Source organism: Prosopis cineraria, unplaced genomic scaffold, assembly GCF_029017545.1.
Source record: "Prosopis cineraria cultivar Desert tree isolate PC_DT_omini unplaced genomic scaffold, ASM2901754v1 PC969, whole genome shotgun sequence".
Taxonomy (NCBI): Eukaryota; Viridiplantae; Streptophyta; class Magnoliopsida; order Fabales; family Fabaceae; genus Prosopis; species Prosopis cineraria.
The window spans coordinates 14502-35896 of NW_026556294.1; the positions used below are offsets into that span (position 1 = coordinate 14502).

Sequence of the window (21395 nt, forward strand, 5' to 3'; positions counted from 1 at the left end):
TATTATTCCTAATAATGTGCTTGTTATCCAGTTTCAGGTTACTCATTACACTTAAAATCCTTCTGCATGATATTTGTCAATCCTGAGCTTGTAATTGTTATCATTATACTGACATTGTTATTCCAAATAACATACTCATCATTCAACTTGACGTTACCTGGTAGACTTGAAATCCTAAAGCTGATTAGATGGTAGTTGTCAACCATGAAATTGTTGTTATTTCTTATGATCTACTTGTCATTCAACTCCACATTACTCAACAGACTTATCTTGAACTAGCTCTATATATAGTAGTTGTCAATCATAAGGTTTTAGCTATTATTCATTATAATCAAAATTGTCATTCCTCAATGATCTACAGGTCATTCAGCTGCAAGTTAATCATTTAGAATTAAATACTGAAGCTGACTTTGCAGATGGCAGTTCTCAATCATGAGGTGCTAGTTGTTATTCATTATAAGCAAAGTTGTGATTCCTTATGAACTACTTGTAATTCAAAGGGAAAATTTTGTGGGCATTTTTTATTTTCAAATTAAGGGCAATATAATGATTGAGCTGTAAAGCTTACTGTTAGAAAAGTCCCTTGGGACTACAATGCAATTTGCCTCATTTTTGGGACACCATTGTTAGAAAGTCCCTTGGTATAAGGCTTGTTGCTATTGTTGTGGTTGGATGCCATTGTCAAAATGCCATTTTATCAGGCCTTAATTGTCATTCTCCCAACTTTTTATATGTATCATTAACAAAAAGATATTGTTCACCAATGTCTTTTGAGTGTTCTTATTGCTATATGGTAGTTTGGGCAGTATAAGGACAATAAGAGCATGAAGTTAGGGTAGTAAAAATGAGGGTATTAAGATGTATGTATAGTCATACAAGAAAAGATAAGATTCATATAACCATATATGACGAAAAGTTAGGGTGGCATCTAACAAGGAGAAGATGGTAGAAAACCACTTAAGGTGATTTAAACATGTAAAAAGAAAGCCATTAGAGATGCCAATGGAGAGGGTTGATTAGAGGGTCTTAAGGTAGACGAAGACCAAGAAGAATGCTAAGGAAGTTATTGAGTGGGACCTTTTGGTGAATGGTTTATCTAAAAAGCTGGTTGTTGATAGAACATAGTAACGTAATGCTATCCATTTAGCCTACTCCATTTAGTGGGATAAGGCTTCTTGTTGTTCGGCAAATACCTTGCAATCACAAACAAATCTCAATGCCTTTTCTCCATTTTAACAACCAAACTTGTACCCTATAGGTAACATCCCCATCAATTTTCCCATCATTTTGTATTACTGATCCCAAGTACTTGAACTTTGATGGCTATGGTATGGTCTAATCTCCAATTTTACCTCCAAATCTTTGTAACTTGCCTTTTTATTAAAGATGCAATACATATATTGAATCTTACTTTTATTCGGGAGAAAACCCTTTGATTCAAAAGTCCATCTCCATAACACAAGTGTAGCATTAACCTCTTCTCTAAACTTCTGGGAAACTAATTGCTAATTAGGGGTGAATTAGTGATTAACGGATTAATTGTGGTTTTGATGATAAATTAGTGTTTTAACTGGTTGGGGTATTGAATGAATAGAAACAAATGTTCAGAGTAAAGTGTGCGAGTAGCAGCGAGATTCTACTCATTGTGCCACATGCTACGACATGTATTGTATGCGCTATAACGCATGGCACAAAATTTAGACAAGTCAAACGTGCCAACTCGTGACAATCAGAAGGAGAAGGGAGAGAAAACGCACGAGAGGAGGAAGATCTGTTGTGCCAGGGCATCAAATATTGAAGTACTGGAAGTCAGTTATCCAATCATATAGTGTTTGTTAAAGTCGAGGGAAGCAAGAAATGTGTCGTTATTGTCTATGTTGATGACATAATACTCATCGAAGATCACTTTGAGGAGATAGAGAGAGTGAAGGCTGCCCTTAGAAAGGAATTTGAAGTCAAGGATCTACGGAAGCTAAAACACTTTCTTGGGATGGAAGTTGCCTAGTCAAGAAGAGGAATCTATGTTTCTAAGAGAAAATATATACTTGATCTCCTGATGAAGACAAGTACGTTAGGCTGTAGACATATTGAAACCCCCATTGAGGTCAAGAAATTAAAGAAGAAGCTTAAGGTAAATAAGGAAGGTGAAGAAGAAGAAGAGGAAGTCAAAGATAAGGAAGAAGCAACTAACAAAGAGAGATATCAAAAGCTCATTGGAAAACTAATAAATCTCTCTTATATGAGGCCAACTACAAGCCTTTGCTGTTAGTATAGCCAGTCAATATGAGTTGTCCAATGAAGAGTCATATGAAGGCAGCGTACAGAATCTTGAGACCTCTAAAAGGTACTCCTGGTAGAGGTTCGTTCTTTAGAAAACATGAGTAAAGGTCCATTGAAGTTTACACCGACACAAGTTGGAGTGGAACTTATAAAGATCAAAGATCAACCTCCGGCTACTATTCATTTGTGTGGGGAAAATTAGTGACATGGAGAAGCCAGAAGCAAATAGTTGTTTCCAAAGCAATGCTAAATCGGAATTGAGAGCTTTAGCTTAAGGAATTACTAAGGAGTTATGGCTTAAACGAGTCTTGAATGAGATACAGGTTGGAGCATGCTCACTATTAAAGCTCTACTGTGATAATAAGGCTGCCATAAGCATGGCCTTAAATCCAATAAAACATGACAGGTCTAAATATGTTGAGATTAACTGACATTTCATCACATATTTGCTTACAAAGTTGCAAGCTGCTGATGTTTGACTAAAAGGTTACTTGGACCTGCATTTAAGAATAGCACAAGCAAGTTGGACATAATTAGCATCTATGATCCGCTTGAGGAGGAGTGTCAGAATATTAGACATTTATTGTAAATATTCTTAGGCTTTATTAGTCTTTATTAGTAGTTATTAGTAATTATTATTATTTTCTCTCATCCCAGTGTATAAAAACCTAGTTGTATTTCAATATTTTGTATCGATAAGAAATATTTTTACTCAAATTCCACGTGTATGCATGAGAAAATAATGCCCTAGTCTAAAGTAAAGGCTTGTGGCCCTGTTTTGTGTAAGGCTAGGAAGTCATGGTCCAAAGTGTTGATTATAATCCACTAGCAGAACTCAGGAGTGCATGAGCATTCATATGTGATTAAAGATAGGAGTTCACCTTATGGAGTTGTGTAAACCATAATCCTAACGTGTGTGACGCCAATGCCCTATGAACCACAGCTAACAAGCATGGTTGGGTTACTCCTTGTCACTATGTAAGTGATTGGTAGAAGAGTATTTATTTGACACCCTACTGATTGGTTAGGGAGAATCCATAGTCCAAAGGTGGTTAAGAGATATTGGCCCTATTTCCCCCACTAATGGTGAGCTTAGACTAACCAAAAAGGTTCTATGTATAGCTTATAGGTTCAGTCAAGAGATCTGGAATTTGGTGGATTCCAGTGAAACAAGCTCATTCATTTGATCTGTGCATTATATCTTACCTATGCTTGAATTATTGCGAAAATGATACTAATCTATCTCATGTGTATAATTTTATCCGTTAATCGGTGCTTGACTTTATTCAATTTACTGGGACCTATATCTCACTCTATTACTTCATGTTACACAGGCTGAGACCTCTAAGAGGCCAGGAAAGGAAACATGAGAAGAGTAGCTACGTTACTACAATTGTAATGCTGCTCTTTAATAAATGAATGTACATTTGTATATAAAGTGTTTGAGTTGCCAACTAAGATGCATACATGTATACTTTGTTTTGGTGACTTGCTTGTACTGTTTTATGTGCATCTTCGCCATTTGTGTAAGCGTGCATAAATGTGAACATATGGACGGCTTAAATGCCATTACAATCAATTGTGTAAATGTGTTATTTTGTGAAATCTTGGCTCATAATATGTGCAAAGTGATATTATCCTAACTTGTGGTGCCTAAAATATAGGTACCTATGCAAAGAGAGGTGTTAGCTAATGAGCAAGATTTGTGAATGTTAAGCGTTCAACTTGTTCCACTAGTGTGTATGTGTTTTGTGATATTATCTAGGTGTGTATGAATCATGTGGCTTGTGAATTTTGACTAAATGGTGAAACTTAGCCCCATTTATGTAAGTCAAGTATAGATGATAGAACAAGTGTTCTTGTGTATAAATGATAGTGTTGTGATAAAGCTTAGTGTACATGTTTCCTCATGTAAGCCCACATGTGTGAAAGGTAGCGTTGAAAGTTCAAATTGTGTGTATGACATGTGATATGTGATATAATATGCCAATCAAGTGTATTTAGTCTTTTTGAACTTGGTTCAAGGCTCAAAATGATCTAATGAGGCAAGGTGTTAAATTTGAACACTTAGGGTGCTTGGTTTTGTAAAAAAAGTGACTTTTACACCTGAGTGTCCAAATTGAGGTTCCACCGTCAGATCATTCCCGAACTTGTCTCATTAGGTAACTTGTCTTACGAGTTTTGTGTGAGCACTTAAATCACTCTAATCGGAGATCGTGTGTGAAGATGATGCACATTGGAAGTTCATGTTAAATTGCTGTAATGACAACAAAATCTAATACATGCATCATGGTGCATGACACAAAGCTGGAACTCGTGGCTCTATACCACATGCCGCAGCAAATGGCACATTTTGGGAAACATAATTGTTTTAATCCCTATTTCAAGGGTATAGTGACTATGGTTTCTTAAGTTCCTTTGTTGAGCAGTAATCATATATTTGAGTGTTTTTAACTTAAAGTCGGAATCCCACATCTTCAAAATAAATTAAGTATTTGTGTTGTGGTGCTTGTAAGTAAAGCCCGTGGTGTATCAATGGGACTTTATAGATGATCTGTGATGTAAACCAATCTTTATAAGAATTTCCTTTGTCTCACCTCTAGCTGCTCTCACACTAGTTGTTACCCCCTTATGCATGCCTATATATGCAATACAAAAACCTTTATATTTTGGGGCTCTCCATAGCACTTGTCTTAGTACTCGATCATAAGTGTTTTCAAGGTCAACAACCCAGGAAATTATCTAGAAGAAACTAATTGCAACCTCCCTATTCCCACACTATCCTTTTCCAAAAATTCCTACATATGCAAAGGAGGACCATACAACACAACTAATCCAAAACCCTACTTCTAACTATATGTCAATGAGCAAAATTATTCCCTTCTTTGTATGCGTGACTGAATTGCTTACTCCAACTTCCACCAGCCTCTCCCTGCAAAGGGTCAAAGAAGGGTCAAAGAATGATTCAACGTACTTCCATTTGACCAATTCATTCAGCATGCCCGTCTCTTGAGAAATACAATAACACTTAGCTTCCTTGCAGATCAAATCAAGGACAGAACCAGTACAAAAAGTTTAGGGGGGAAAGAGTGAAAATTGATAATTATTAAAATTATTTTAAGTATTTGCTAGATAAGAATAGTTACAAAACTCATCAAAATTTTGAAGTTAAGATACTTTATAGCAAGAATAAGAGACTACAATAATATCTCAATATAAAAAATTTAGGTCTTAAAATATTATTAATTGTTGAATCATCTAATTCAATATTTATCAATTGAATAGAATTCTTCTATAATTTATGTAATAAATTTTTAATCATTAAAACATATGCAATGAGATATGCAGCAAACAATTTTATTTTTTACTTGTTATAATAAAGCTGAAATTTTTCGAGAGGTAGAAAGTATAATTAAAGAAATAGGAAAGAAATAGATTTTATTAAAGAGTGACAATAAGAGTAGAATATGCTATTAGTATTTGAAGTATGCTTCTAAGAATATATATATTTAAGACTTTAAAATATTAATGAGAATAGATAAATATTATAGGAAAATTCAAATTTGTTAAAAAGGTATTATACGTATAATACATATAAAACAATATTAAATTACTTAGTTATGGGGAGAAGATAATATGTCTTCCAAAATAATAAAAAGATGTTTTGAAATTTTTTTTTTTCAATTAATTTCGTCTGCAGTGTGTGCCTGGCTGCTGCTATGTAGACAGCATGAGAAAGCGAAGTAAGAAACCTTAGGGGGTGAGGACAATTGCTTATATATACATATATGGTCTTGGGAAACGGTTGCCCCTTAATGAATATATGTAGTACCGTCCCTGATCAACCCTCCACAGTTAGCACTTCTTCGAAATTGCTGGTTACTACCTCTGATACTGATTCATGGGCCAAAAGAGGATAGGAACCAATCTCAAAAGTGAGCAATTGAAGTGAGACAATACCCACTTAAATATACCAAAAAGCATCCCATGCCACACAATGTATAACTTGAGAATCATACACTACTTTGGTTTCCATCAGATTCAAAATTAAACTAAAACAACTTGACCAGGAGTGCGTTATTAACAGTGATGTCACAGAGTAAACAAACTAGCCCAAGATCCAACTTCCAACAACGAAAATGCAATAGCAGATACATACAGAGCACACTGCAATATGAACAATCTACAATGATAAAAATGGTCAAAAATGCAGGAAAATGAAGGGAAGACCCACCGTTCCTGCACTCGAATAGTGTGATCCATAATGGAATTTGGGAATGATTGGATCATCAAAGTTAGCGTATCTCTCTTGAAATTTTTTAAGTCGATCAGAGTTCAGTGCACCAACAGGCTGCAACAAAATCAAATGCTTTGGTAGCAAATAAAAAGAATACAAAATAAGAAAAACATTAACTGCTTGAGGGAACATTCAGGAAAAGAACCTTTGACAGATCTCGGTAACAAGAAGGATTAGAAAGATCCAAGCTCTTTGAACTGTAATCAGAAAGAACCCAGGGGAAAACTGGATACTGCCAGGTATACATTGCAGTGATACATTATTAAGGGAATAAAGATAGGTGCAAGAGATTAAGAATACAAAGTAATGCATTAAAAATGAAGATCAACCTGAGTGATATCATTATAACTACGCCCAGCCAATGTATTGAGCTGCATTAAATATTCAAAATTGCTGATCTGCACAAGGAAAACATGAATTTCATATACTTCTGAGGATGCAAACCAAGAAACAAAGCATATTTAATGAATTAAGGCATGCTTCATACCTCCCACCTAGCCCAGCGCTCCATAAGTTGAGTTCTTTTTAAAAGTTGTTCAGGTCTCTGCAAAAACAAAAAGGTTGGTTTTTTATATTTGGACCAAAAAGATCAATCCTTTATCAAAGATTAAACTGCAGAGAACATGAAAATGGAACTGAAATTTATTTACTAAAATTTATTTACATAAATACTTATCATAAGACAAGACAGAATGAGAGGGAAAAAAGGGGCAATGAAAGGGAATAATATAGTCATTGAAAGGAATCAACCTGCGTTGCCAAATATATGTTGTTTAAATGTGGAGGACGTGCTTGGACAATTGCTCGATATGCATTTCTTCGGCCCTCAATACTCTGAAGAGGAAAAGAGGAAAGAGACAGGTAAAACATAGGATTATCAAGTACCAATGCTGAATTATCAGTAAAATAATCAGAATAATATGGCAATTGAGAGTACTAAATAAGAAGCACATCTAATCAGTACCCCAAAGTCAAAGAAAAAGTTTGATCGATCAACCATAAAGAGCTCCAAAGCACTTCTTCTAAGGAGATATCTGCAGCAGAAATCAACACTCAAATCGACTGGACTAAATCTTCAAAAGAAGATAATTCAACTTTTAAGCACGAAAAAATATATTCTATTGTTTTATAGAAGAAATTTCCAGATGGTTCACAAAATGCATGAGAAGAGGATAAGATATCCTCCTGAATAAGAAAACTAATAAGTAAAGAGAACTAGACAGAGAAGCAGAGATATCAGAGACATGCCACAAAATAAAAGCAAGGAGGAACCCCTGAAAATCAAGCGTTTCCCACCAACCAAATTTATTTGCAATTTTACAAGATTTCATCATCATCAAATCTACTCTGTGCTGACGTCCAAACAAACAACTTCAACTTTAAAGGAGCATCAAGCTTCCAGATGGATTTCCAAGGAACAAAAATGTCCCTAGCAAGTAACTTGATGAAAATAAAAAAGATTACAAATTAGGAGAATTGATGGACTAGACTCTCCTGCCTAAAGTGGAAGATAGAAAGGGCAAAGGGATTCCATTATATTGATATCTTACCAATAAGACCTCAGATGCTCCATTCTGTGCATCATATGGCTGGATAGGTCAAAATAACCGAATATAGTCCAAGCATAAAATACATTTGGTTGACACAGAATTTTATAAGCTTATAGTTAGCACTTGACCATACAACGTTCTCCATCAAGAGGAAAGGGATAAGCCATGATAAGTAACATTTTATAATTTTTTTAACAGCAGATATTATTTTTCTTCACCGTTGTCAAATTACCTTGTCATTAAAATTACACCCTCATGCACCATTGTCTTTTCAACAACTACCTGTACCATCACCACCACAACCAAAAGAAAACTACCCTAATTGCATATGTGGATTTATAACAATTGCATATGGAAGAAAAAGAAATAGAGAAGCTGAAGATGATTGTTGGTAGTAAATTTTAAGAATGGTAGCAGTGAAGAGGAAGATGCGTAGTCTAATTTTCCAAATAAGTAAACTCCAATCAAAAGAAATAGGGACACTTAATAGCAAACTTGAAGAAACTCAGGCCTTGTTTGGTATGATGGAAGAGTTTCTGATGAAATTGAGATCAAAATCAAAATAGGAAATGGAATAAAATTGAGTTATAAAAGTATATTTGATATTCACATGGAATCCGTGTATTATTTATTATTTAGTATGCATATTTATATATTAAATGACTAAAATAACCCAGATAAAAAATATCTCCCTCCACAATTGAAGACAAATCAGTGAAAACCCAGCACCATGCCCCTCTGCACAAAAATCCTTTAATCATTGACTTCAGGGTAAAATTTCAAGCCAAAACCGATAACGCACTCTTCAGATTTAATTGTCTGAAGTCCATGATTCAGAAACCAGAGAACATCAACAATGTCTGGAACAGATAAGGGAGGTAAGGGTCTCAGAAAAGGTGGAGCCAAGTGTCACCATAAGGTTCTGAGGGATCTCAGAAAAGGAGAAGCCAGCAGAGTTAAGCGAAACAGCTGGTTGGTGGAAGACTATCACTGCCATGGATGTTGTGCTCAAGTTTTTGCTGGAACAAAAAAGGAAAAACTTGAACCTAAAAGATCTCGAGATAGCAACAGAACAAAAGAAATTGAACCAAAACTACAACAAATAACATGATTGAACCTGGAGAAGCTTTTTGTGTTGTTGCAGGTGATGGTTCGTTAAAGGCTGGAGGTTGAAGGTCAATGGTGACAACAAAGGTTGAAGCTCGATGTCAAATTGGTTGGAGAGGGCAAAATAGGGGACCATGGAAAAGAATTGGATTCTTTAGGGGAAACGAAGGAATCTGATTCCAAGGATTTTGTCAAATTAAGGATTCTTAAGAATCTTAAATGTGTCATACCAAAGAAGCAAAGATCAAGATTCCATGTCTGATTCAATTTCCTTACTTTCAATTCTTGGATACCAAACAGGGCCTCAAGTAGATTTGAATACAAAACTGAAAAAGCTTGTAGATGGAATTGGTTAGGAACCAATGAAGTTCTCTAACTAAAACTTGGAACAATATAACAACAACAACGCAATAACAACAACTCTTATCCTACTAAATGGAATTAGCTATATGAATCGTACAACACTACTATAATTCACCAAAAAATCTCAATTGATAACTTCCTTAAGTGTCCTCACCCCACCTCACTAGAGCCTTTGTCAGCCTTCTTTATAAAGACTAAATCAACTTAAAAAATCTCCACCATTTTCTCCTTGATAAGTGCTGAGATAACTTGTCCTCTTATATAGTCTAATGTGACCCAACCAATAATACAACAGAAACACTAAATTAAGACAATAACAGCACTAAATATGAGAGGAAAATGCTGAGTTTTTTATAATAATGAGCTGAATGGACCGAATCAGAGTTACAAGGACACTCTCTGATTTGGCAAAAAACTCTATTTCCTCTATAAATCAAGATAACTCCAGCCACTAGATTTCAAGCTTCAAAATACAAGTTCCCTACCACTGGCATTCGAGAGGCCAGTCTCTCCTCACCACTCTCTTCTCTCCTCCCACTCTCCAAGCCAAAGACTACTAATACCCTCAGTATGGCTTACACACGGCCCATACTACCCAAAAGATTATAATCATGACAAAAGATTACAAATCACTGTTCCTTACGGCTAGGGACTGACGGATAAGTCCCTGAACCAGTTAAAGTATTTCCACTAGAGTTATTCCTCCCCTTTGACTTCCTCTGATATGTCTTATGAAAATAATGGGCTCTATCATTACCCTCCCCTAAGAGTTTCACCTTGTCCTCAAGGGGAAAAGTTGGAAACTGTTGGCAAATCATTTCTGCACATTCCCAGGAATTCTCAAATTCTGGTAAATCTTGCCATTTAACCAACACCTCTCGCTGTCCGTTCATAAGCTTGCAAACCTTTCTTATATCTTGAGGCTGCACCTGCAATTCAAATTCATTAGAAAGTATTGGGGGAATGGAAGGTTGTACCACAGTAGCTGAAACTGTTTGCTTTAGCTGAGAAACATGGAATACAGGGTGAATGCGGGCAGTGGGTGGGAGTTCCAGCTTGTAGGCCACAGTCCCGATCTTTTCAAGAACCTTGAAAGGTCCGTAGAAACGTGGGCTAAGCTTCTCATTGTCCCTCCGAGCCAGGGTTTTCAACCGATAAGGTCGAAGTTTCACATAAACAAGGTCCCCCACTTCGAAATGCACATCCCTACGATGCTTGTCAGCTTGCACCTTCATTTTGCTTTGAGCCTTAGCCAAATTTTCCCGTAATTGCTCAATGATCTGATTTCGAACCTGAATCTGTGCATTCACGTCTTCTACAGCTGAGGGTTCGCCACTAAATTTTAAAAAGTAGGAGGATCCCTTCCATACACTGCCTTAAAAGGTGTCATGCCCGCCGCGCTATGAAATGAAGTATTATACCAATATTCAGCCCAAGACAACCATTTAGCCCATTGAGTAGGCTTCTCATTGGCAAAACAACGCAAGTAAGTTTCCAAGCTTCTATTTATCACCTCCGTTTGTCCATCGGATTCCGGATGGTAAGATGAACTAAGGCAAAGTTGAGTTCCAGCTTGTTTGAACAATTCTTGCCAAAAATGGCTAATTAAAACCCTATCTCGATCTGAAACTATGGTTTTAGGGAAGCCATGTAGCTTCACAACCTCAGCTACAAACTTTTCAGCAACATCCTTTGCAGAAAAAGGGTGGGCAAGAGGGAAGAAATGTGCATATTTTGTGAGTCTATCCACCACTACTAGGATGGTGTCATACCGCTTTGATTTGGGAAGCCCGGTGATGAAATCCATGCTAATATCTTCCCAAACACTTTGAGGAACAGTTAATGGCTGTAACAGACCAGCAGGAGTTAAAGCTTGGTACTTATTCTTCTGGCACACCTCACAACTTGCCACATATTGCTGGACATCCCTCTTCATCCCTTCCCAATACACTACATTAGATAGCCTCTTGTAGGTCCGTAAATAACCCGAATGCCCCCTATCGGAGAATCATGGAACTCCCTAAGTAGCAAGGAAATTCTGATAGAGCTTTTTGGTAGCACCAGTCTGCCTCTGTAGTGCAGGCAGCCATGGACCACGCTGTACCCTTCCACCCCATTTTTATTCGTGATCAGTTGCTGCAGAATTTTTCTCAATTTTGGGTCAGCCTGTACCTCTTTCTCCCAGTCTTCCACATCATTATATTGCCATAAAGAAAATGCCAGCAATTCCAGTGATTCTTCTTGTCTGGATAATGCGTCAGCAGCCCTATTCTCTTTCCCAGGCATGTACACAATTTCAAACTTGTATCCCAATAATTTAGAGACCCATTTCTGCTGGTTTTCTTCCACTATTCTTTGCTCCAGCAAGTATTTCAAGGCCTTTTGATCTGTACGAATGATGAATTTATGCCCCCAAAGATAATGCCGCCATTTCTTGACTGCCATGACAATAGCCATGAGCTCCCTTTCATAAATGGAGCATTGTTGTGCTCGAGTAGAGAGTTTTTGGCTATAGTATGCTACAGGTCTGCCTTGCTGTGTTAGAACAGCCCCTACACCAGTGCTAGAGGCATCGGTTTCTAACTCAAAAGGAAGGGTAAAATCAGGCATTGCAAGCACAGGTAGTGTGGTCATAGTTGTTTTGAGTTTTTCAAAAGCCGTTTCTGCTTCCGTTGACCATTTAAATGAGTCTTTTTTGAGTAAATCAGTGAGAGGACTAGCAATCTTCCCATAATTCTTGACAAAACGACGATAGTATCCAGTCAGCCCTAGGAATCCTCTCAAGGATTTCACATTCTTAGGCTTTGGCCACTTCATCATGCTCTCTATTTTGGCTGGATCGGCTTGAACCCCTTCTTTTGAAATCAGATGCCCCAAGTATTCAATCTTGGACTGAACAAAGCTGCACTTCTTTAAGTTTACCACGAGCTGATTTTCTTTCAGGACGGAAAATACTGTCCTCAGATGCTTCAAGTGAGCGGTTACATCACTGCTGTATATAAGAATATCATCAAAAAAAACCAGCACAAACTTGCGCAAATATTCCCTGAATACCTCATTCATCAAGGACTGGAAGGTTGAGGGAGCATTGGTTAATCCAAATGGCATCACCTTAAACTCATAATGTCCCTCATGTGTCCTGAATGCTGTTTTGTGTTCATCCCCTGCTTTGATTCGGATTTGATGGTACCCGGACTTTAAATCCAGCTTTGAAAACACTGTGGCTCCCTTCAATTCGTCAAGTAGCTCATCAATAGCGGGAATGGGAAATTTATCAGGAACTGTAATTTTGTTTAATGCCCTGTAGTCAACACAAAACCTCCAACTTCCATCTTTTTTCTTCACTAGCAATATCGGGCTTGAGTAAGGACTGTTGCTAGGCCGTATAATTCCAGATTTCAACATGTCTTTCACCATGTTCTCTATTTCATTTTTTTGTAAGTAGGGGTATCGGTAAGGCCTGATATTTGGTGGTTGCTCCCCCGGTTTTATTATAATAGCATGATCCTTGGAGCGAGATGGAGGAAGCCCCTCAATAGCTTGGCAAACCATTGGAAAATTTTCCAATAATGTTTGAATTTCCGGGTTCAGAATTTCTGTACTTTCACCATTACTGGTCAGGCCATTATATTCAATCAAGAATCCCTCCCCTTTCTTCCCTACTGAGCGCATTAAGGATTTGAAGGTGGCTTGTGCTCTGGTGAGAGTTGGGTCCCCTTGTAGGAAAACTTGCTTTCCTTTTTCACCAATCCTCATCGTTAGTCGGCTCCAATTCACTCTCACATCATCCAGTGATTTCAACCATTCCATTCCCAATACAGCATCAACACCACTTAGGGGGAATGGGTAAAAAGTCTGAATGATATTAAGCCCTTGTACCTTCATACAGAGATCCTTGCAACGCTTTCTCCCTTTCAACGTAAAGCCGTCGCCTACTGTAATTTTATACTCAGAAATTTCATCAGTGAGTAGTTTCAACCTGCTCTGCAAATCCTCAGCAATGAAATTATGAGTGGCCCCGCTGTCAATGAGTATGATCACTTCAGTGCCCTCAATGGTCCCTTTGACCTTCATGGTATGGTTGTCGCTGAATCCCGCCATGGAGTTTAAAGACAACTCCATCTGCGTCTCTTTTTCAGAATTCTCATTACCTTCGACTTCAAGTTCAGGTTCAGGTTCTACTTCTTCCTCCTCAAGTGTTCGGTCCGTTCCCTTCTCCATGATCAGAACTTGGAGATTTTTGTTCTTACACTGATGAGTGGGATTATATTTATCACCACACTTGAAACACAACCCTAGCTCTCTCCTTCTTGCGATTTCAGCATCAGATAGGCGCCGAGAATTGCTTCCTTTCCTCACTGCAGAACTCCAGTTCGATGTACTCCCAGCCTTCGAATGCTCTGTTTTTGCGTCAGTCCGCCTCGTGTTTTCTGTGAAGGAAGACGCTGGTGTTGTCGCGTGCTTGCTGCCTTCTATCACATGGGCTACACGTGCAGAATACACTGGTTGGGCCGAATCGGATCTTGGCCCATAATGGGTGCGTTGGGCTCGGGTTGCCTTAGACTCCTTACTTTCAGCCAGCATTTGATTTCTCTCGTCAATACACACGGCCACCTCCATCAGGTCTCTCAATGTGGTAGTTTTGGCGAGTTTCAGCTCCGCCCTAATTTCATCTTTAAGCCCAGAACGAAAAGCTCCAATTAAGCATTCTTCTGAAGCTTCCCTTAATGGCGCTGACAATAACTCGAATTCTTCTACAAACTCAAGCACAGATTTCTCTTGTTTAGCTGTGAATAACCTCTCGTACTCACCTCCGGGTTGGGAGGAATGAAACCGTCGCAACAACTCTCTTTTGAACTCAGGCCAGTTGCTCAGTGGAGTCCTTGTATCGAGCCATTGGTACCAGTTTAAAGCTTTACCTTCAAGACATACCACGGCTGCCTCCAGTTTTTGCTGTTCTGTTACAGAATTCACGTGAAAATAGCGTTCGACTCTGAAAAGCCATCCAATGGGGTCCTCGCCAAAGAAAACAGGTAGCTCTAATTTTCGATACTTGCCACCTTCAGTATCTCCCCCTGGGTTCGTCGCAGAAGCCTCCTCATGATGATTTCCTTCTTGTTCTTCCACACGTGGCCCTGGTATCCTCTTTTCTATCTGCCCCAGTGTTTCGGTAATTGCCTTCAATGTATCTTTGATGTCACCTACATCCTTAGTTAATACCCCAACTGTCTCCTTCAACTCCTGTACTTCTTGGTCAGCATATTGTACTCTCTCAGCCATAACTTCTCTCTCAATTTACCCAGAAATCTCACCGCTCTGATACCAAATAATGTGACCCAACCAATAATACAACAGAAACACTAAATTAAGACAATAACAGCACTAAATATGAGAGGAAAATGCTGAGTTTTTTTATAATAATGAGCTGAATGGACCGAATCAGAGTTACAAGGACACTCTCTGATTCTGGCAAAAAACTCTATTTCCTCTATAAATCAAGATAACTCCAGCCACTAGATTTCAAGCTTCAAAATACAAGTTCCCTACCACTGGCATTCGAGAGGCCAGTCTCTCCTCACCACTCTCTTCTCTCCTCCCACTCTCCAAGCCAAAGACTACTAATACCCTCAGTATGGCTTACACACGGCCCATACTACCCAAAAGATTATAATCATGACAAAAGATTACAAATCACTGTTCCTTACGGCTAGGGACTGACGGATAAGTCCCTGGACCAGTTAAAGTATTTCCACTAGAGTTATTCCTCCCCTTTGACTTCCTCTGATATGTCTTATGAAAATAATGGGCTCTATCAGTCATTACAAATCTTATCTTTTATGCTACCCTATCTTGTTAACTTTTTAATATCCAACATTCACTACCACATAATATTGCTACTCTTGCAGCAATTTGATAAAACTTCCCTTTAAACTTAGTAGAAACTTTGTGATCACAAATAATATTGATGCCTTCATCCATTTCAACCACCAGCTTGTAGCATGTGTAACAACTCCATCAATTTCACTATCATTTTATAGTATCAATCCCGAATATTGTCACTAGTGGTTTGGTCTGATTTGTAATTTTTACATCCAAATCATCTCAAACTTGCCAAAGCATGTATTTCATCTTGCTCTTACTCAAGCTAAACCAATCGTGGATATTGAGCATTTTTAACTATTCCACTGAAGAAATACTAAGGTTACAAGATCCAACTCAACACCCTATAACACCCAACATACATATATACAGCAACAAAAACACGGATTAAAGAAAGGTTCAAGTACTCCTGCCCCGTAACACTAAGCTACAATAGTGCAAAAGGTTCAATTGAAGCAGAAAGTGAAGAATGGAAAACAATACAAAATACAAAGACAGAAAATGAAGAGAGTAGACTCCAATCAACTCACTAGATAAGAAACTAGCAAAATTTTGGGATATTGGTTCAGAGATGATTCTGGGTTTATCTGCTTGTCATCATAGGTATGTAGAGAATCTATTAAATAAATTTAGTACAAGCAATTCAGCTTCTGCTCCAACTCTGATGGCCACTAGAAAAATGCTAAGAACGAGTGTACCTCTAAGGTGCTACAGTCCTGTTGGATGCCTTTAGTATCTTAGGCACACAAGTTTAGACATCAATTTTGCAATTAATAAACAAAGCCAATTTAGTCAACCAATTGAAGAGCACTGACAAGGAGTTAAGAAAATGCCACAATATCTCAAAGTCACATTGAGATTGGGAAATTCTCATCAAACCTAGTCGAAATTTGACACTCTATAGGTTATCTGATGATTGGGCTGCCTGCCAAGATGATAGGTGAAGAAATTGGCTGAACCCTTAATGATTTTCAGTCTGATGATGAATATTATTGCTCATAGGTGAGTTTATAAGCAGAGACAACAAGCCTGCCTCCTTAGCCAAAAAAATCTAGGGTAAATCAATAACATCTGTTTAGATTAAATATCTAATGATTCTCTCCTAAAAAAATAAAAAAAATAATTGTATAGAAATAATAGCAATGAAACAAAAAATAAAAAAATAAAATAAAATAAAAACTGTGGTCAGTTTTAAAAAAAAAACCCTAATTGAATGTCAACACTTTCCATCTCTAATAAGGAGAATGACGCTCTTTAACAATGGGCAATACGTTGCAGGTTATCATGCCATTACTGAGGTCCTATTTCAGTAGCAATGGTGTCCAATTGAGGATGCAATATGGATGATTTGGTTTGACTATCAGAGAAAATTTCCAGCTTATGCTAAGCAGTATCAGCTATTGGGAAAAGGGTGTTCTTGAGGGTGAAGGTTATAAACTTATGATGCAGATCATCTCAAGGGATGGGGTTAAGTTGTTCTTTCTATATCAAAAAATCGAGATATTTTAGTCAATTTGTGATTTCATCCGGTGGTCTTCAAGTATAAATTGAAGCATTTGAGTTAGTTGCAATAAGTTTTGAGCAATGGAGTCATGAGAAAGAGGAAGTTTTGAATCTATGAAATATGAGTCTTCTCTATTCTCTATTTCACTGTCTCTCCCTTGCTCTTCTTTATTCATATTAGAGGATCTAAAGCTCCAGAAGATTTTAGGACTGCAAAATATTTCCCTACTCTTGTGGTGATTAAAACTATTTCCTCTTGGACAGATATTACGTAAGTTAATTTACTCAGACTTGAATGCAAGGAAATACAAAAACAAGGAAAAAATTCTTAAATACTTCTTAATTTAGAGAGAGAGAGGCTCACCTCCGGCTATAAATTTGATGAAGAGATGACATTAACCAGCTGCGGTCCTTTTCTTGGTCCCCTTCCTCAAAACTGGGGTCTAACCCTTCCTTTGGTGTGCTGCTCTCACTGTTATCAACTATAAAATTTATCCTTCTAGTGGTTACCTTCAACAGGAGAAGGGCACTCTGCATTACTACATATAGCATAGCTGGGCGAAGACATTCAAAATATTTTACATCTTTCCCTCAAAATAAAAGTTTGTTGAAATTTCATGAATAAGAATATTAGTGCAAATAGTACCCCTAAAAAAATAAGAATGTTAGTAATTTTACGCTTCAAATATTCCACAGAAATTTGCCACGTAGTAATTCTCTACAAAAGAATCCACATAATTTTGTTTCCAGGCAAGCAGAAGTTACAAAAAACGTGGGAAAAGAACACATCAACAAAGTTGGAAGACAAAAAGTGCTCGTAGAACAAAAGTAAAATCCATTTTGACACAACTACAGAAGATGCCCTAAATTAAAAATTGCTAAATGAAAGAAAGCTGAACATACATTGCTCCAAAACTTTGAATTCCCCTCTTGTTACCAAATCTTTTAAAACTACTTTAGCGGAGATGTTCCAAGGCAGCAGACATCAAAACCACGTTCAAACATTTCGTATATTCGTGATTACTTCTCAATTTAACATCAATTAAATAAGACCTGAGCTAAACATATTTTTCATAACCAAAATTTTTAGCAAAACTTCATGACAATTTCTTCAATGAATCAAAATTCACCCAAAAAGAGATTAAAAAAAAAATGAACCAACAAATTGGTAATTGGGTTCCTTCATCTTGAAGCACAAAAATGACAATCATGTTTAGCAAATCTTCCATGTGAAATCCATGTTAGCTTTATTGCTTATCACTCCACTTGTCACATGATGGGAGAGGAAAATTCAAGTATGCCATATTGCATTTTCACCTTACAAAAAAATTTAAAAAAAAACATCAAAAAAAAAAAATCATTTATTGAAAAGCTTACGGAAAAAAGTTTTAACCTAAAATCCTGAGCTATACTTCTATGCTCTTTAAACTTCTTGGTCCTTGGATAATTAATTTCAAATTTAAATTACATCAAAAACTAGATTTTAGAATTTTTTCTGTTCATCAAAGTAATTGTAAACATTAAATGTCTTTCAATATAAGCAATATCAACTTGGTTTTTTAACTACAATTTTTTTAATTTTTTAAAGTGAAAGTGCAATGTGACAGACTTCATTTTTTTCTCATCCATCATGTCAAGTGGAAAAACATCCAATAAAACCAACGAGCATTTGGTAAACACAATAGTCATTTTTTTCACGTGCCAAAAGCAGGGTGCCCCCATGCCCGATTGTGAGTTTTTTCCACCAATCTTCTCACCACTTTCCTAGAATTTTGATTCATTCCTACAGCAACCATATTTGTACACACTAATTTACACTAAAAGTTGATATTTTTACATTTTTTACATCTCAGCAATATCTTCGGGGATAGCTTTGGAGCTTCCTTTGCAGGAGAGTTTCAAAAAGGGACTATCTCATTGTAACACTAACAAGTTAAAAGTAAATTAATAATTTGATCTCTAATATAGCTAAATCTATTCAGCATCAGTGATTATACGAGTCAGTCCTAAAATAACTAATTAACTCAAAGCAAGAAAAGGACTAATTTGGTACAAGTGATTTTTTCAGCGACTGGCTTGTGTACTCACAAGACCAGATTTTAGTGATTAAAGCTACATGGGCATCACAATTCACAGATCAAATTGCAAGTTCTCTTCAAAATATAAGCAACTTCCAACTAAGCCCATAAAACTTACTTGGAAGGTTCCCTGAACAACCTTAAGTGGCCGGACCATTGATGATGGCAGCTCAAGAACAATTCTTTCATCAAGTTCACTAAAAACAAACCCAGGGGCAACGGCAGAATGAATTTTGGACAAAATTTTCATCACTTGCAATTTGAGTACCAGTAGATTCAAACAGATGCATGTAGGGCTTGTTCAGCTGATTCAGAAAGTCTAGGATCATTCTCCCCCTTCGGCTCAGCACCATTGACCATACCATCCCCATTCATAATTTCTGCATGCTCTTCATCTTCATTGACTTCTTCCATTGAGATTGCTTCCGCTGACAAATTGGAGTATTCTGATCCTTTTTCTCCTCCAAATAATCATCATAATTAGCAGCAGCACCTAAATGATCATTCCCTTCGTAATTCCTCCTCAAACATCGTCTCATCCTTGAAGAACTTTCCATAAAATCTAGCTTCCAAAAAACCTAAAAATTTCAAGACTAAAATTAATAATAAAAAAATATTGAATCCTAAAAAGTGTTTTCTTTACATAGGAGAAAATTTTAATTAAAGGAGTATACATTGGAAATACAAGAAACCCTCAAAAGAAAAAAAAATCCTAATGAAGAAGAAAAAACAAACAGAAAACCAATGAGTCAACTCAAAAGAGCCATTCCCCTCATTTTGCAGAAGTGAAAAAAAAAAAAACATCCCCAAAAAAATTGAAAATCAAAGCTTTTGACATATAAACAATTGCAGGAACACAAGCTAGTTTGCCAGAAAACATAATGGCCAAACTTGCCAAGTATTAGAATTTCATGCCTAGCAAAAGAGAGAAAAATAAGAAGCAAGAAGCGTGCATCCCCATATAATATGTCTCCTTACTCTTAAAAAGATGGCATGTATGGCCAGAAAAAGATGAGAGGATACAAAGAATGCAAATTATGGTGATGCCAGTTTGTAGAGTATATCACAACATACACGAGGTGGGTTGTTAGTTGATCAGCTATAGGCCCAAAAAGACTTCCCATCTCCATTAACTGGTGAATGAGTTTTTCGCCATGCACGAATTCCAGTATGGATTCGATGCCTGGTAATTACATCCACTTGAGCACGTCTGTCAATCTAGCAAACCAAAAATTTAACATATAGTAAAGTCATTCTGAATAATTAAAAATCACAGTCACAACTTGTGAACAAACCTCAGACCGTTGCATATCCTTGCTAGTGCAAAACTGGCAACAAGAACAGCAATAAATTTATAGGAAAGAGCATTAAAATCTTTCCCATATACTGACTTCGTATCAACTGGCTGCTGCAAACATTCCATCCAAGCAACTCCCATAGCTTCAGAGATACTCCACCTCTTAACACGCTCTGCATCACCAGCAGTTCTTCGTTGTGCAGATGTAGCCATTGCAACAGCACTAAGACCTCGTCCAGAACCAACCTTTGCAAATCGTTCAAAATCACGAGCAGCTGCTAAAGCAGCAGCTCTCGCAGCAGCTTGTCTTTGGGAAGTGGTGGTGCGTTCCCAGGGAGTTCCAGAGGCTTTTGAAAACTTGAAAATGTGTGGAGCCTAACTTGTTTGCGCTCCAGAAGTGAGGTATCACGCCTAAGATGGGCAGTTGTTGCACGAGCTGGGGCTTCACCACCTGAAGCCCCAGCTCCAATCATTGCCAATGCCATTGCAGCAGGTGGAGATGCAAATGCAGCAGCCCAAGCTGGAGATATCATAGCAAGAGCAGCTGAAAGAAATAAAAGATTCATGATTAGATAAATGAAGCTACATTAAAAAAAATTAATAATAATACAAGAAGTTAAGGAATATCATCTTCGGTGCACTTTTTCTTGAACATTCAATGTCGCAGAAGAATTATACAAGCAAGCACATGGTACATTTTCTCTCCCTTGTAGCAGCTCTTTCCTTTAATCAATCATGAGTGTAATGGTGATGGCCGCAATGCAGACAGACAAGATTAGTTATATGCTCCAGAAGCCATCATAAAGATGATTGTTTACATATTGTACTTCAATTAAAGGAAATTCGATTATTATATTCCATGATTTGTTAAAATGCACCCAGCAGAGTATTACTGTGAGCAAGGATAGCAATAACACAGCATGACAACTATGGAAGTTGACTGATGACCATGGTTATTGATAATGAGATATTTAGCCATCACATGGGCACTTGTTACAGAACAAACAAGAAATGATACATGAATTGCTGAATAAATGTCA

At 37.2% G+C, this 21395-nt stretch overlaps 1 protein-coding gene across 1 annotated transcript in view; it reads right to left on the reverse strand.

The window, feature by feature from the left end:
* LOC129298937 (BEACH domain-containing protein C2-like) overlaps positions 1 to 20921 on the reverse strand; it is a 31198-nt gene extending 10277 nt beyond the window's left edge. Inside the window, 16 exon segments of the mRNA XM_054937379.1 lie at positions 6515 to 6631; positions 6723 to 6809; positions 6907 to 6975; positions 7065 to 7121; positions 7328 to 7411; positions 7542 to 7611; positions 17345 to 17490; positions 19177 to 19284; positions 19286 to 19336; positions 19338 to 19495; positions 19498 to 19636; positions 20135 to 20206; positions 20208 to 20276; positions 20354 to 20370; positions 20373 to 20657; positions 20660 to 20921. Coding sequence (XP_054793354.1) covers positions 6515 to 6631; positions 6723 to 6809; positions 6907 to 6975; positions 7065 to 7121; positions 7328 to 7411; positions 7542 to 7611; positions 17345 to 17490; positions 19177 to 19284; positions 19286 to 19336; positions 19338 to 19495; positions 19498 to 19636; positions 20135 to 20206; positions 20208 to 20276; positions 20354 to 20370; positions 20373 to 20657; positions 20660 to 20921 — 1791 coding nt within the window.
* Between the last annotated feature and the right edge of the window lie 474 nt (positions 20922 to 21395).